The sequence below is a fragment of the Mus caroli genome, chromosome 2 (assembly GCF_900094665.2).
Source record: "Mus caroli chromosome 2, CAROLI_EIJ_v1.1, whole genome shotgun sequence".
NCBI classification, from domain to species: domain Eukaryota; kingdom Metazoa; phylum Chordata; class Mammalia; order Rodentia; family Muridae; genus Mus; species Mus caroli.
The window spans coordinates 147,733,370-147,749,979 of record NC_034571.1 but is presented as its reverse complement, the minus strand read 5'-3'; the positions used below and the strand labels follow the sequence as shown (position 1 = coordinate 147,749,979).

The following is a 16,610-nucleotide window of genomic DNA, read 5'->3' as shown; positions in this document are numbered from 1 at the left end:
CCAGAGTCTAAGCTCCCTGTTGGAAGGCTCTCTCCATCTCTATATATCCAGTGCCTGGGACAGAGTTCACATACTTTAATTGTTCATCATATCACTCAACAAACATTATCAAAACTTTACCACATGCCAGGCTCTGTGCAAGGCTCTGGAACTCACAAACTGGTAGGTTAACCTGTGGTGAAAACTTCGCATTACAGAGCAAGTATGGAGAGGGGTCTATGGGAGAAAAGGGGGATGTCTGGTCATGGAGGTGGAGGGAAGAGGAGAAAGGGGAGGTCATAGAAGATATCCAGGTGGAAATGAGATTTGAACTATCCAGCAGGTATGGGTGGTATATTCTGAGAAATAAGTAAAAGTGGCTAGAGCTTTGGGTGAGGGGAAGGGATGAGGTTGGGAGGAGGGAGGACGGTAAGGTTAGGAGGAGGGAGGGAAAGGAAAGAGGAGGCAAGCAGTGGTCTAGTCTCAAAGCAGTTATGTTACAAAGAATCTCTTGGGACTTGACCTTTGGCCTAGGACCAGCCACAAACTGAAATACTGACAGGTGGGAATGGCTGGGAGTAGATGAGTCACCCACCCACTCACCTGCTCTAAAGTCTGTTCCCAGGTTGAGTCCTGTCACCAAAGCATTAAGACCCTGTTCTGTATCTCTCTGCTAAGGAGCATGAACCAGAGACTAGTAAACTCCTGCATCCTCTGTTTACCCAGCCTCTGACACTCACCAGCTCCTCTGACTTCTCTAGGAAGAAGTCTCTGATAACATCAACACACACCACCACCCACTCTGCCCTTTCATACTTCCAAGCTTGTCCCGATAGCTACAAACCCCATTCTCTTGATACGTGGTAGCAAACTCCTATTCATCCTTCAAAGTCTACCTCAAATATCCCCATTTTCATTAAACTTTTCTTAGAAACCCTTGGTAGAGCTAGGCAGCCCTCTTTATTCCTGAAGTCATTTGCGCACACTGATAAATGTAGTTACTACAATGCCCACACCCATTCACTGACCGGATCTGTTTTCTCCATCTACATTGAGTTCCTGGGGAACAAAGGCTGTCTTTTTTTTTTTTTTTTAAACCTGCCACAGTATTTAGCACAGTGTCTGATTCAGTAGTCAGTAAGTTCACGAACAAGTGAATGAGTGAGCAGTTGGTCTGGGAAGCACTGTCTGAGTGCAAGGCTTAATAAGGAATGGACAAGAAGACACCCAGGGTCAATCTTGGTATCTGATAAAGGTAGAAAAAATATTTTCTGAAATTTATCAGCTGTGCTTTGGTTTTCCCTGTTTGAAGAGGCAGTGGGGTCCATTGTCCTATCTAAAGAAAAGAACAAAGATAAAGCCCACTAAAAGAAGCAAGCCTCCTTCCGTTTTAAATGGAATGGCTTACCTTCCATCTTTTTATACCCTGACCCATTAATCAATCACCAGCCATGGCAGACGTCTAACCTTGACAGCAGTTAACTAACTCTAAGATGTCTGCCACCTTCTAAGTGCCAAAAGAGGTGTAAAACCCAGAGGAAAGTGAGAAGAATTGCAGGTACAGCCGACCAAAATAGCTGGGCTGAACCAAAGATGTGGAGATCATAGACAGAGCAGTGTGATTGGTCTGCTGGCCGCAGGGCGGGATTTCAGTCCTGAAGGAGCCAGAGCTGGGTGATGATCTCAGGAAGAGAAGATCAGAGGATATGGAGAGGGAAATGTGGTCCTTAGAGAGAAGGGAGACACAGACAGCAGAGGCGGTTGTGAGATTGATTAAACAAAGCGATGGGGGTGGGAAGAGAAGATAACTGGGAGAGCACACTTGAAAAACCAAGACAGGCTGGGGAGGAGTGAGAAGCTGGATCAGTTACAACAGATGGTCCCCGGGCCATGCGAGAGCATCGCATCTATTCAGATGGTCCAGATGACAGAAGGAGTTGGAGGATGGTCAGGTGTCTGGTTAGGAGCCAAGTGCCTGCTGGCATCCTCAGAAGGATTGGTGGTGGGGTCTATCAAGAAGGACCAGATAGTAAGGTGTCTGATTTGGGGATCTGGGTTAGAATGAGGAGGAGAGACTCAAAGATGTAATCACAGCGTCTGGGGTCTGGAGAGGTAGGGCAAGCTCAGTCAGTACAGCCCAAGCAGGGGGACCAGAGTTAGATTCTGAGAAACCGAATGCAAATGCTGGCTGTAGTGATGTATGTTTCTAATCCCTGTACTGGCGAGGCAGACACAGGCAGGGCTCCAGGGCTCTGTGACCAACCAGCCTAGCCTAACTCCAGGCTAGTGAGAAACCCTGTCTCAAAGCACAAGGTACATCGCTCCTGAAGTAGGACACTCTCAGTTGATCTCTGACCTCTGTGTGCGTACATACACATACATGGACATATTCATGCATGAGTATGCATGTACATACATGTGTACCTACACACACACAAACAATTATAACAACAACAACAACAACACAGAGATACACAGTTTTGGCAATTAAATCCATAGCCTAGGTGCTCATGTGAGCATCAGGGACAAAGCACAGGCTCCAATATTACAAGAGTTTCAAGTCCCATCCCAGCAAAAATCCTGGTATCTATTAAAGGTAGAAAAAATATTTTCTGAAATTTATCAGCTGTGCTTTGGTTTTCCCTGCTTGATGAGGTAATGGGGTCCATTGTCCTATCTAAAGAAAAAAAAATAAAAGTGGAACTCCCCAAAGGAAAGCAAGTAAACCAGGGACCCTCCTGCAAGGACACACGAGGGACATTCAGGTGAAGGAGAAGGGTCTCACGGAGAATGTGACTTCATGAAGGAAGGAGAGCTGTTTGTTGGTACAGAGGGCAGAATGAGATGAGAGATTGCGGGACACAGATCTTGACTCGAGCTGAAACAACGTTTTGGCAGTCAGAGATGACCTAATTACAGTAATGATCATAGATGTCATTATCAGAGTGCCTACTATGCTCTTGGCACTGTGCTCAGCACTCAGTAGGTTGCACTCCACAGGGAGGAAGAGGGTGATCCCCAGCTGCAGATGAGAAAACTGAGATTTAGACAGAGTAAGTGGTTACCCAGGGTCACCAAGCTCATAGGTGGCAGGATTTAGGCTTTCCTTGTGGTCTGGCAGCTTTTCCCCTCCCGGGACTCCTAAGTTCTCAGATCACTGTTCATTGTGTTGTGGCTCCTGTGCTCCTAGTCTTCAGTGAACCTGACACAAGCTAGAGTCATTCTCCAAGAGGGAACTTCAATTAAGGAAGTGCCTGCATCGGGGCGAGGGTTATTAGCCTGCAGGGAAGTCTGCAGGGTTACCTTCTTGACTACTGGTTGATGTGGGAAGGCCACCACATTGGAGGTGGTGCCACCCCTGGGTAGGTCAGGAGTGGGATAAGAAAGAGGGCTGAGCAATGGGGGGAGGTAGGGAGCAATCCAGTCAATGGTATCCTCTGTGGCTTCTGTTTCAGTTCTTAGCTCCAGGTCTCTGGACCCGGCCTCCCTTCTTAATGGATAATGATCAGTGTGTAACTTTTCCTCCTTAGGTTGCTTTTGGTCAGTGTTTATCACAGCAGCAGAAACTCCACCTAAGACTGTGGTCTCCCCCCACCTGCTTGAACCTGCTTGCTCAAGGGTGGAGCCTCCTGCTCATTCGTCCTGCCACGCCTACTGCTGAACCCTGTCGCTTTGCTGCTTGGAGGAGGCACACACGTGTTTGTCCTGCTACTGGACCCTGAGTTACTTGGCGGGAAATCGGGTTCCCTCCCCCTTCCTTTATAACTGAGTGTCTGGAAATAGTAAAATTGAGCTTTGATCAGAATCTTGTCTTAGCTTCATTCCCTTCTCTCGCCGCCTAGCCCCTCTTCTCTTCCAGGTTTCCAAAATGCCTTTCCAGGCTAGAACCCAGGCTGTGATCTGCTGGCCGGACACAACATAAGACAATGTCTATGTCAGAATATGGAACCCTTACTTGATCAGGTCTTCAGACTGGAGGCCTCATATGACCCATCCATGATTCCTTGCTCATCCTTACTCCTCATACCCGGTTTTACCAACAAGTATTAGTACTGCCTCCCAAACATCAAATCCACCTGTTTCTTTCTTTTATTATTATTATTTTACATATATGAGTACACTGTCGCTCTCTCAGATACACCAGAAGAAGGCATTGGATCCCATTACAGATGGTTGTGAGCCACCATGTGATTGTTGGGAATTGAACTCAGGACCTCTGGAAGAGCAGTCGGTGCTTTTTTTTTTTTTTTTCCGAGACAGGGTTTCTCTGTGTAGCCTTGGCTGTCCTGGAACTCACTTTGTAGACCAGGCTGGCCTCGAACTCAGAAATCTGCCTGCCTCTGCCTCCCGAGTGCTGGGATTAAAGGCGTGTGCCACCACGCCCTGCTCAGTCGGTGCTCTTAACCCCTGAGCCATCTCTCTGGCTCAAATCCACTTGCTTCTGTCCATTCATCCAGTATTTGTTTATAACCTTGTAACATTTTAAATATTTGCTTCAGGTGTGTGTCTGTGTGTGCCTGAGTGTGTATGAATGTGCACCATACATATGCAGGATCCCACAGAGATCAGAAGGAGTATTGCACCCCACTGAACTGGAGTTACAGGTGAGCCACCATGAGGATGCTGGAAACTGAACCTGGGGCCTCTGCAAGATCTGCTGAGCCATCAGTCCAGCCCCATTGATATTTATTGAGCAACGTACTAAGAACTGGGTTCTGTAGAGATGTAACAGGACAAAAGACTCCTGCTACTTGCTACTTGTCATCTAGGGGGAGAATCAATAGCAATAAATATAGTGAAGAGTAATGCAAGCCATGGAGACGGAGGATTCTGGGACGGCTATTTAATAGAATGTGGCCACAGAAGGTCCCGGACATTTGAGTAAGAGACCTTAAAGTAGAGGGAACCGGCCATGTAAATTCATGAGAATTGATGCAGACTCAGGATTGGCCCAGGGGCAGAGCATGTCCCTAGCATACAAGAGACTCGAGATCTTAGGAAGCCTTCTCCAGAGAGTCACGCTAATTCTCTTTACACCAGTGGGACTGGATAGGGTCCCATCTGAAGACATCATTTGGGACCTACATCCTGCCATATAATGAATATCACCTAACCTAGTTGGGTGCCTTCGGGCAAATGACTTAACTTCTTCCTGCATCATGTTCCTCATCTGGTGACAAAGCATGATAAAAGAATCGTGAAGGGGCCTCAGTGACATGAAGAATCAGAGAAGAATGGTCTTTGAAAATGTTCACATCCACATTCCCAAAGCCTGTGAATGCCATGGAGCAAGAGAGACTGTCCTGATGGGATTAAGGATCTTCCAATAATCTAATAGCTAGATTATTTTAATTAACTAAATTTGTGGCAATTTGTTGTAGCAGCAACAGAAAATTAATACATGAACATAAAGCTTTAATTCTGATACATAGTGTCACCAGGTCCTTGTGCCTACACTCTGCAATACAGTGACTACATCCTTGGCCACCATTGCTGTTTCAATCTCTCTGGTGACCTCTCCATGATCTGCTTGATCACTGGGCAGTTCCCCTGAATTCCCGTCCCACTAAAAGCTTTCTCCTCCAGCCTTGTAACTGAGGACCTTTGCTGCTCCTCCCACCCCCGTGTTAGAACTACTTTTAAAAACTTCCTTCTGGATACACAAGCATCCAAGGATCCAGGAAATGCACAGCACGGGAATACTTAAAAGACCCTGTAATTTCACATGCATGTTTTGCAGAAGAGAAAACTGAAAATGCAAGGAGGAGAAATCACTTATTTAAAACTGCAGAGCAAGTTAGCAAGGGAGTCAGAAATGGGGTCCAGGGTCTTGCCTCCCGGGAGGGTTCCTTTTGTCCTGCCACATTCCCACTCTAGTTCTACGTTGCTTCCAAACGCTGTTTCTGTCTCTTCTCTCCCTCTTCCCCCTCCCTCTCTCTCTCCTTCCTCTTCAGCTCCAGCCAGTCTAAAAAGGGCCCTCAGGATCGCCCACAACACCCAGCTGAGCTTCTTGACAAACACCTTAATGGTACAGCGTTGTCTGTTGGCTGCCATCGGCTCTTGAGTGGGTGGTAAGTGCACTACTGGGAATTCCCAGGAGCTCTACACAATGTCCTTGGCCCACTCCCAAGAGGCCACCACAAGCCAGACAATCACCAGGCTTGAGGACGTGGTCCATTTGGGGTTTTGGGTCAGCACCGGGATGTCCCTTTTCTAATTCTGGGAAGGCCTCTGACCAAGGCCAGGAGAGTGGCCACATCCCCACTCACTCTAAGGAGGGAGGAGGCCTGGTCTTCCCATTGCCCTCCTGGTTCCTTACTGATGAGTTAAGGGACAAGGAGAGAGGAGACAAAGAGCAGCAGTTAAGTCTGTTTCTTTAATGGGAAAATGGCTGAGCTCAATAACCTCTACCTAGTTTGTAAGTTTTCTTTATTTGAGTTCAGGGGGCGTTGAGTGTGGAGTCCATCCTCTGGTTCCTCAATGCCAGTTGTAAAGTCTAAGCCCAGATATCAACAAGCTTCAAGCCCCTTCTTATCACCCTTTCCCAAACTCCCCATCCTCTCTCTCTATCGAGCCTGAACACATCCTCTCTATGTTGCCTGAACACACCTTGCAGTCCATGCCTCGTTTTCACGATAGAATACCACATTTATTTGCATCCTGGCCTTGTCCTGCTGAACTATTGGATATCCTTCAAAATGTGCCTTTCATCCCACCCCATAGGTCCCAGGTTTAGTGGATGTCCTTGGTTCTCCTCGTGGTACCATGACATCCCTGACGGAGAGTCTGTCTCACGCTACAGCATCGGCAAGGCTTTACATGACTGCAGCCCTCGCTGAACTCTTGCTGTGAGCCCACAGCCTGGTGTGGGAGAGAGATGCGGAAGTATTAAACATTCCAACTGTGATATGTGAAAGACCAGGACAAGGTGCTGTGTGCGCATGTCAGAGATATTCAGCTGTGACGTCAGGGAAGTCCCCGCCTCCGACTATATAACATCTCAGCTGCGCCCTGTGATGAGGCCAGGCGAAAACTAAAAAACTGATCATTTCAGGAAAAAAGATGGTCCCATTCAATCTCTTAAAGGGAAGGTGTTTGTAGACTAGAGAAGCAGAGAGTGGGCCAAGGTGGTCGGAGTCTAGCAACCAATGAAAAAAGTGGCTTGAAAAACAGAAGTCTGAGACTGGGAAGCGCTCAGCGAAGGTCTCCGGGGTGACACATGGCCGACTGGTGGCTGCTGGGTCCAAGCGGCTCACCATAGTGTTCTTTCTACTTTTGTGCATATTTGAAAGTTTTCCATAATAAAAAATTGGTAGCAGTTGTGGCTGGAAAGATGGTTAAGAGCACTAGCTACTCTTTTTAGAGGACCCAGATTTAGTTTCCAGCATCCACAAGACAGCTCACAGAGGTCTGTAACTCCAGTCTCAGGGAAGATAGTTCCCTCTTCTGGATTTTGAGGACACTGCATACCTGAAGTACAAAGGCATCCATGCAGCGAAATGCCCATACATAAAAATAAACATAAATAAGTCCTTTTTAAAAATTAGTAGTAGTTTAGTAATATTGAGTTAGTCTTTGTCCTAAAAGCCATTTAAGCCAGAGGAGCGTGGGAACAAGACGGTCTAATTGGAATGCTCGGCAGTGGCATGTTTACTGTCTCTATAGCTACCGCTCACACCACGCTGTAAGCCCATGGGTAACTGGGTCAACAGGGACAACAGTGCGTACAGCCGTGCTCATGGGTAACAGGACATGGGCTATAATCTGTGCTGTGTCAGTTTTACTTTTTAACTTTTATTTTACATTTTTATTTATTCATTCTTATTATTTCTCCCATCTCCCTGTCTCTGTTTCTGTCTGTCTATCTCTGTGTCTATGTATATGTGCATATGTGTAAGCATATATACCATGGCACTGGAGTGGAAGTCACAAGACAACTTTGTGACATTCTCCCTTTTGACCTTTATGTAAATTATGAGGATCAAACTCATGCCACCAGCTGTGCGTCATCAGACAGCACAGACCTTTACCCAGTGAACCATCTTGCCAGCCTTTTGTGTGCATGTATGTGGTGTGTGTGAGAGAGGGGGAAGGGAGAGGAGAGAGGGGGAGGGAAAAAGAGAGCGAGAGAGACAGTTTCCTGTAGTCTAGGCTGGCCTCAAACTACATGAATATGACCTAGAACTTCTTGGTCTTCCTGCCTCCACCTTCCAAGTCCCGGGATTACAGGCGTGTATCACCACAGCTGGTCTATACAGTGCTGGGTACGAATCCTAGGGCTCCCTGCACACTTCACAAGCAAGCACTCTACCAAGTGTGACAATTAGGGAATGTGATTTGACTTTATACACAGATCATATAAGATCATATATATGTATGTATATATATATATTTTTTCTTTTTTAAGAAGCGGTCCCCACTATGTAACTCTGGCTAGTCTGGAACTTGCTATGCAGAGACCCACCTGCCTCTGCCTACCAAGTGGTGGGGTTTAAAGGTGTGTGTCACTATATACAGCGAGAGCCACACACATTTATTTTTAAAACATCTTTCTGACTCCTTCATAGAGGATTAGGTAAGTAGTTGCTCAGGCGGGAAGTTTCTGGAGTGAAATGAGAGACGAGGAAGTTTAGCCTGAGACAGATGTGTAAGGCAGTGAGGAGAGCAGCCAAGTGCTCAGCTCAGGGACTGGCTGGGCTGGGTTACTGTTCTCAGGCTGGTGGGGAGATAAAAAAGTGAAGGAGACACTTAAATGTCTGTGGGACAGACCTGGGTTTAAAAAGTACTCATTGTTAGTAAAAGTTGTGTAACAATGTCTGTTTTTCTATGCTTTGTTAGAGCTACATACATAACCTTTTGTAAAATGTTATCTATGTACTTATGGGCATACAGATATCCAAACCATATACATACATATTTAGTACCCACATGACTTTGCTATTGCCATGCATACTACTAAAGTGTAGATCAAAGTTGACTTTCAAAACAAATGCATGCTGTAAAACGTATCAAAACTTGAGAGAAATGAAGTCCAGAGAATGCAAATGATTGGGTTCTCAAAGCTCTGTGCAGGGGCTGCAGTGTAGCTCAGGGTACGGCGCTAATATGAACGAGCATGAGGCCCTGGTCAAGAGCTCTAATGCTACTGCAAAATAAACAAATGAAAACAGCAGACTCCTCAGTGAGGGTGGGGGCAGGACCAGAGGTCATATCTGAAGAGAGCTTAGAACACCCTGAGCCATCACCACCACTCAAAGCAGCTTGGGGGCGAGTGCAACGGGATCCCTCAGCCTCATCACGGTGAACTGAACAGGCTACGTCTCTGCTCAGATACCTTCTATGAGGCCCCTTAAACTCTGGACCACAGCCGATCTTACAGTTCACTCACAGCTTCCCTTTCCAGCCCCTTCTCCCTCCATTTCCCTCTGGAAACAATAAAGTAACTTGATGCCTCTGATAGATCCAACTATCTGGTATTTCCTAAACACACCACGGACCTAGGAGGAGCTATGGTTCCCAGTTTCTCCTACCTGGAGTGCTGACCCTCCATTCTCCACCGTTTTCCTCAATCTGAGATTCATCTCAATGCCATGCCTGGGCTGGTAGTCCTGGGTTCTATAAGAAAGCAGGCTGAACAAGCAATATAAAGTAGGCCATTAAAAACACCAAGCTATGGCCTCTGAATCAGCTCCTGCCTCCAGGTTCCAGCCCTGTCTGAGTTCCTGTCTTGACTTTCTCCAATGATGGACAATGATCTGGAAGTATAAGCCAAATAAACCCTCTCCTTCCCAACTTGCTTTTTGGCTACGGCGTTTCATCGCAGCAATAGAAACCCTAACTAAGCAACACATATTCTTTGTTTTTTTTTGTTTTGTTTTGTTTTGTTTTTTTGTTTTTTGTTTTTTGTCTTTTGGAGACAGGGTTTCTCTGTGTAGCCCTGGCTGTCCTAGAACTCACTCTGTAGACCAGGCTGGCCTTGAACTCAGAAATTCGCCTGCCTCTGCCTTCCAAGTGCTGGGATTCAAGGCGTGCGCCACCACACCTGGCCCAACATGTATTCTTTAAGAGAACTCCTGAATACTTGGACACAGGCGTGAAGATTAGATGCATGTATCCTGTTAGGAGTCAGACACTGAGGGGGACGGTGATTTCAGCCTGTTTCCTCATTTGGGAGTTCACAGGATTCCATATTATCTGCAAGGCTAACCAATTCCTAACACAAGTCTTTTGATACAATTAGGGTTTACGTCCAGCAGTACATTTTGCTCGTCTTTAAACTATCACCTTTCAAGGTCTGGCGTGGGACATTCGTGAAAGTGGAAAACATTGGTTTCAGTAATGCAGAGTCAAGGCAGTTTTGGGCAGAGAGGAGTGCACGGAGCACAGGGACCGAGATCCAGAGTCACCTTAGTGTTAGCTGTGGGTGGGTCCCTGGAGTAGCTGATGAGGAAGCTCCATCATCTCTCTGAGCCCCTGTTTAGTCATCCATAAAGTGGGCACAGCTTCCTTGAGTCCATTATGAGGCAGTGGTCAGGATCTCACATACACCACAGTGCCTGGAACATTCAAAGCTCCTTACACAACCAGAGGCTGTTAGGAAACTCCACAGTAACACAGGAAGGCATCAGGACAGGCTTAGCTCATGTAGCAGGGAGAACTTCTGATGGGCTCTTTACCCCCAGACAAGAGTGGGATGTACCAGAGGCTACAAGGATACTGAACACACTGGGGCTGCAGGAATTTGTCACTGTGTCTTAAGAGGCCTGTCTCAGCCTCAGGTGGCTCATCACCTCCTTGACTGCAGGTGCAAGCCAGAGAGTGTTCTCTATCTGCTCAGAGCGCATCCCTCAAAACTGGACTCATGGGCAGGACTCCATCACACCCCAAGTCTCAGAGTCAGACTCTGTCACTCATGTGGCCTGAGCTCACTGGCTTAGTTAGCTTTGTCTACTCTGATTTTCCTCAAAATCAAATTGCACCGAGGAATGTCAAAACCTTAGATGGGGATCCTCCCTAGCGAGTACTAAGAGAAAGGGATGCTTTAGATAAACCAAAGGCAAGAAGCCAACCGGAGACTTGGCAGCACCCCTCCTCCACCCCACACAAAAATACAAAAGAAGCGCTCAGGAGAGCAAAAGCAAAAACCCACTGAATCCAAAAGAATTTTTTTTTGTCTTGGTAATGAAAGACAAGAGATAGAAAATCAAAAGCCAAAGAGAGTAAAGAAAAACACTTTCAATTTAGAAGTCAGGAGGCCAGGGACAAGTTCTGGTTTGAATCATTGGCAATCAAGGTTTATGCCCTCGGACACCTCATTTAAGGCAATTGAAGAAGTAACTGTGAAGTGCTGCTGTGTGTTTACTTGGCGATTGCTATGGTGATGGCTGCCTCTCAATCCCTCTTCCCTGCCTGTCACTGCTGTTTGGATGACATCCAATGATAGAACTCAAAGGTGAACTGTGAAGCGCCTGCTTATAACGGGAAGGGTGAGCCCCGGATCCGGGAAAGGGAGCCCAGGCAATCAATGCATCCCTCTAGGGAGGTGTGTGTGTGTGTGTGTGTGTGTGTGTGTGTGGTGTAACCTGTGTGTGTGCCTGTGAGTGTGTGTGTTTGGTACCTATGTGTGTGTGTGGTACCTGTGTGTGTGCCTGTGAGTATGTGTGTGTGGTATCTGTATCTATGTGTGTGTGTGTGTGTGTGTGTGTGTGTGAGAGAGAGAGAGAGAGAGAGAGAGAGAGAGAGAGAGAGAGAGTCCCTGAGGTTCAACAATTAGGATAGACTGGTTAGCCATCAAGCCCCAGGGACATGGGGGCTTGTTTCTTCCCCACCCTGCATGGGGGGAGGGGACAAATGGGTGCTACCCCAGGCTTTTTCCATGGGTGCTGGGGAGTGAACTCAGGTCTCATGCTTGCAAGCACTTTGCCAGCTAAGCCATCTCCCTGTTTCCTAAGACAGGTTTTAGAAGGGACCTTGAAGCCTATAAGCCTATGCATGCCTGTTTCAGATGAGCATAACCCTTGGTCATAAAGAACAGAAGGCTTACACAGATGAGTGTTCAGGCTTAGGGACTGTGTTAGATCTTGGTGGAGAAGAAACTTGCCCGAGATCCATAACGTTTTCCCTCCCTAAACAATGGGTGTTTCCAAAAATTTAATGGCACAATGGCTGGGGCTGCCTCTCAGTGTTCCCCTGAGAGGAGTAAGCAATGCTGGGAGACGGGAGGGGGTTTCCCAGAGAGAGGCAAGTGTGATCCAGAGCCCTAAGGAGAGGTTTCTGATGAATGGGCGGAGGCGCAGCAGTGAACAACACAGGACCATGCCCGGGGAACCCTGGCAGCCTGTCTTAGGGTAAATGAGAGGCATACTTGTCTGGAGTCGAGATGCATTATCTATGAACAGTGGGAGATACGGCCCGCTAATGGGGAGATAGGGAGGGGTCAGACTCCAGGGACCTCAAGCCAGAAAGAGGAGAAAGCAACATTATCTGTAGGCTGAAAAGCAATGGTAAGGTCCCAGCAGTCTCACCCATCAGTGTTCAGTAAGGGATAATTAGATGTAAATTACCTCAATAATTTCTAGGAGTTTTGGCTAGCATATTAGATATTTTAAATGGACTGGGATGGCCATGCTTCCACTAAGACCTGAGAATGCACTTAGGGATAGGGAAGAGCAGATGGGAACAGCCAGTCGTCCCTTCTCTGAACGGAAAAGGGTAAGGAGTCCAAGAGGCCCCTAGAGACCATGCCGGGACACGTCTGACTTAATTTTTTATAAGTGATCCAGTAAAAGTAGAGCAAAGAGAAAATTTCCAGGCTGCAGCTCATATTAAACCCTTTCAGGTAAGGAAATGCTATGCCAAATGGGGGGAGGGCTGGGAGAAGGGGGACGAAAAGACGTCAGTGGGACATCAATGTGGAGAAACGTAAGTCAGTGCAGATAACAGTACTCCACACACAAGGTGTTGTGTTCCAGGCTATCGGGTGTGACCTGTGAAAGGGATCAGGGTGCTCTGTGGATTGTTTCCCAAAGGCCGTGGCCAAACGAGCACTGCTCAGGAGATCTAAGGATGGGATGAATAGTAACAGGACAGGACCCGAGAAGAAAAGAAGGTATCCTTTCTCTACGAAAGAAAGAACTCCACATCTGGAGACAGAGGTTAGGTGACTGTTCTGGGAGGTGTCCCTTCATGATGGGAAAGCTTAGGCTGGGAATGGAGAAGGGTGGGAGAGGTGGGATAACAGAAGTCTGTAAGGTTGGTATGGACAAGAGCTGTGTAAATATAACCTTCCCTTCTAATCCTGACACATCTAAGCAAACTGTATTCTCCTAATGTGCAAAATACCACAGACATAAAAAGGTCTCCAAGTTGAGCTCATTCAGCTCCATCTTCAGAGATGGTGAGAGATCAAAGTCACAAAGCCGCCAGGGGTAAGGTCAGGTGAGAGCCCACACATACTAAACCCCAAGGCAGACCCTTCTGCCTCACCCTGCACACACTCAGGAAGTCTGGAAGAATCCTGCTTTTGCTAAGGTGAAAAGCCATGAACCACGTCACTTTGATAGAGCTAAAAGCACAAACTAGAGAAAGTTTTCATTGAAAGTCAGCTAATGATTATAAACCCTTAAGAGGCAGACTATTAGCTGGGCAAAGGATTCTTTCACACATCCTAAATTTTCTTTAAACATGCCATCTTTGGAGAGGCTGAGGAAAATCTGGAGCTTCCCTTCTAGAAAAACACACATTTTTCACATATAAACACAAATTAGCAGAAAATTTCAGAGAATTTATGATCCCTTGAGTCCCTTGCCCAGTTAAAAACTGCTGTTCTGGCAGATTCTTCTAAACAGCCTGTCTACTTAACAAACACACTTCTCTCGGGATAATTTAGGCAATCACCAATTTCCTCCAGCAACGTTTAACTGGTTCAACATTACTATTATTGTTTTTTTTTTTTTTTTTTAGAATTGCAGGCTTCTAGGCTGGGAGACAGCAACACAATTAGTACAACTGTCCCCGACCCCATACGACATATGTCCTGGCTTAAACACTAACAGACTAGAGTTAACCCACTAGCTCTGTGACCTTGAGCAATTTGCTTAAGCTCTCAGGGTCTCTATCCTCATCTGTAAAATGGGGACAGGTGCTACAACAAGCTCACAGGATACGCCCTGGGGTTAAATAAGCTAATTCCTATCAAACATAGCGCCAAGTCTGGCCCATAGTGCACGGTTGTTATTATGCATGTATCCATGCAGGCATTATGCATGCATCCATCCAATCCCCTCTTGGAGCTCCGACTTGCACATGCCAGTGATGAGCAGCTTCACCGCCTCCTGGGCTGACTGAGCACCTCCAATTGTTAAAAACTTCCTGCCTTGGGCCGAAATGTGCCTTCTTGTAATCCCCCACCCCCCACGGTCCGTTGGCCTCAGCTATGCCCGGTGGGGCCACGCTGATCTCGCCTATCCCGACGGCCCTTCAGCTACCGAGACCGCGATCCGGTCCTTCCTCGCCCTCTTCCCTCCCCCTTCTCCAGCTCCAACATCCTCGGCTTCTCCTCCAGCCCACAACACACTGGCTGCGCTTACTATTTACTCCGAGGCGTACGGTTTCCCTCACACACAGCCTTGCAGGCCACACGCCCCACCGTCACCGCGGCCACCTCGACCCTCCGCTCCGCCCCCGCCCGCCGCCTCTGTCCGCGGTGCTGAACGGAGCCCGGCCCGCGGGCCCCGCCCGGCCCTCGCGCTGACCCGGCGCCAGGGACCCCGAACCAGGCCCAGTCGGTGCCGCCCCCTGCCCAGCCCCGGCCCCGGCCTCGACCCCGCGCGCCTGCCCACCTGCCCAGCGAAGGGCGCGTCCGCCCCGGCCGGCTTCCCGGCCCCCGCCGCCGCCGCGAGGCAGCAGAGCGCGGGCAGCAGCGGCAGCAGCCGCCCCGGGGCCCGCCAGCCGCTCCAGCGCGAGGCCTGGCCCGGCGCAGCGCGGCCGCCCCGGCTCCTCGGCATCCCGGCGGCGGGGGCCCGGCCGCCCGGCTGCGATGGCGGCGGCGGCGGCGGCGGCGGCTCCGGCCGGGTCCTCCCGCTGCAGCCGCTGCGGAGCCGCCGAGTCACGGCGCCGCGGACGCGCGCCTGGCCCGCCTGCCTCCGCCGCCGCCGCCTCGGCCGCCGCGCGCCCCCGCCTCCGCGCGCCCCGCCCCGGCGAGGGGCGGCCGGGGGCGCGGGGGCAGCGCCCGAGCGGGACCTGCGGGAGGCGGCGGCGGCGGGGCTGCGGGAGGCGCTCGCTCCAGGCGCCGGGTGCAAAGAGGGCAACCCAGAGGGAGGGTGGAGAGGCCAGATAAATAATGCTGGCCCTCGGGCGGCTGGCCGGGCCCGGGGTCTGTAACCCCAGGCTAGCCCTGGGGGAGAAGGGCTGAGGCGTGACACTGGAGAAAAGGGGTCTGGGGAGACCGCCGGGGTTGGAAGAAAACGAGCTCAAAAATGCTTGACATCGGAGAAAGGGTTTCGGGGGGCTTAAGAGGGGTGGTGCTGAGAACCAAGAAGAGCAAACCTGGGCAGTGCTTCACTGGGGTCGGGAGACCCCTCTGGGAAGCTCGCTCCTTTACCCCTCAGAGGGAGAGGGATCACCCACCCCCTGAACGTCCCACATTTGTGGAACACCTTCTACGGAACACCAACAGTGCCCTGGGCTTCTGGGGCTACTAAAGTGAAAAGGGAGGCTCCTGGGCCAAGGTGTAGAGGGTTACACCTAGTGAGAAACCGTAAGCACCAAGACAAACAGGATACCAAGTATCAGAAAGGATTCCAGGGGTCCTGGCTCAGGGGGGCCAGAGGGAGGTATGTAGGAGACAGTGGGGCTCTACCAAGGCTCTGGAGGAAAGGCTGGAATTAAACAAGGGGGAGGGTCGGGGCAGTGTGTGTGTGTGGTGGTGTCTGTGGGTCCCTATGGGGTGACTACAGAGATCTACAGAGATAATGTGTACGTTGTAGTTGTTTGGTAGTTTGGAGGTGTGGAGCAGGCACACACACAGACCTGTGTGCAAGCACTGGCTCATCTCGGTTTTATAAAATGATGCCCTCACAGCTCCTGTGCACCGTCGTGCCTCGGAATTTAATAAGTGTTCCGTGTTAGTCCTCTCCCAAGGAAGAGAGCATGATGAGAACTTCAACAGCCTCCATAAAAGGACACACGGATCCCAACACCAGCTACTGTTTATTGAATGCCTACTACATCCCAGGCACCGGGCTAAGCCCGTCACTGAATTATTCCTCCCGAAGTCCTGTGAGAAGCTCCGTGAAAACAGGTTGTTATCGTAAACCACTTTAGGATAAAGAGGAGGCTCTGGATAAGTTTGCCAAACATACATGATTCATAAGAGTGCAGCTGGAGCGCTCTGGCCTCAAAGCACATCTTGTCTGCTAGGATGGTAAAGGATGGGGTGACAGTGTAGAAGGTGGACTATGGCATTTTCACAGACCTGGAGTCCTCCTGGTGAGGACTAGCCTGGGGGAGGTGGCAAGGAGCTAGGAGTTAGACCTCTGGAAACTGGGAGCTACTGCACGGTCTTAGAGATGGGTGGGCACAGGGATGAGTAGAGAAGAATAGATAAAGTGTGGCAGCCGCCGCCACCAAAA

General features: G+C 49.1%; 1 protein-coding gene across 1 annotated transcript in view; it reads right to left on the bottom strand.

Annotated features, from left to right (window-relative positions):
* Positions 1 to 15,112, bottom strand: part of Mmp24 (matrix metallopeptidase 24) — a 42,267-nt gene extending 27,155 nt beyond the window's left edge. The window contains exon 1 of the mRNA XM_021186572.2: positions 14,820 to 15,112. Coding sequence (XP_021042231.1) covers positions 14,820 to 14,984 — 165 coding nt within the window. The 5' untranslated portion in view covers positions 14,985 to 15,112. The remainder of the gene's footprint in view (positions 1 to 14,819) is intronic.
* Between the last annotated feature and the right edge of the window lie 1,498 nt (positions 15,113 to 16,610).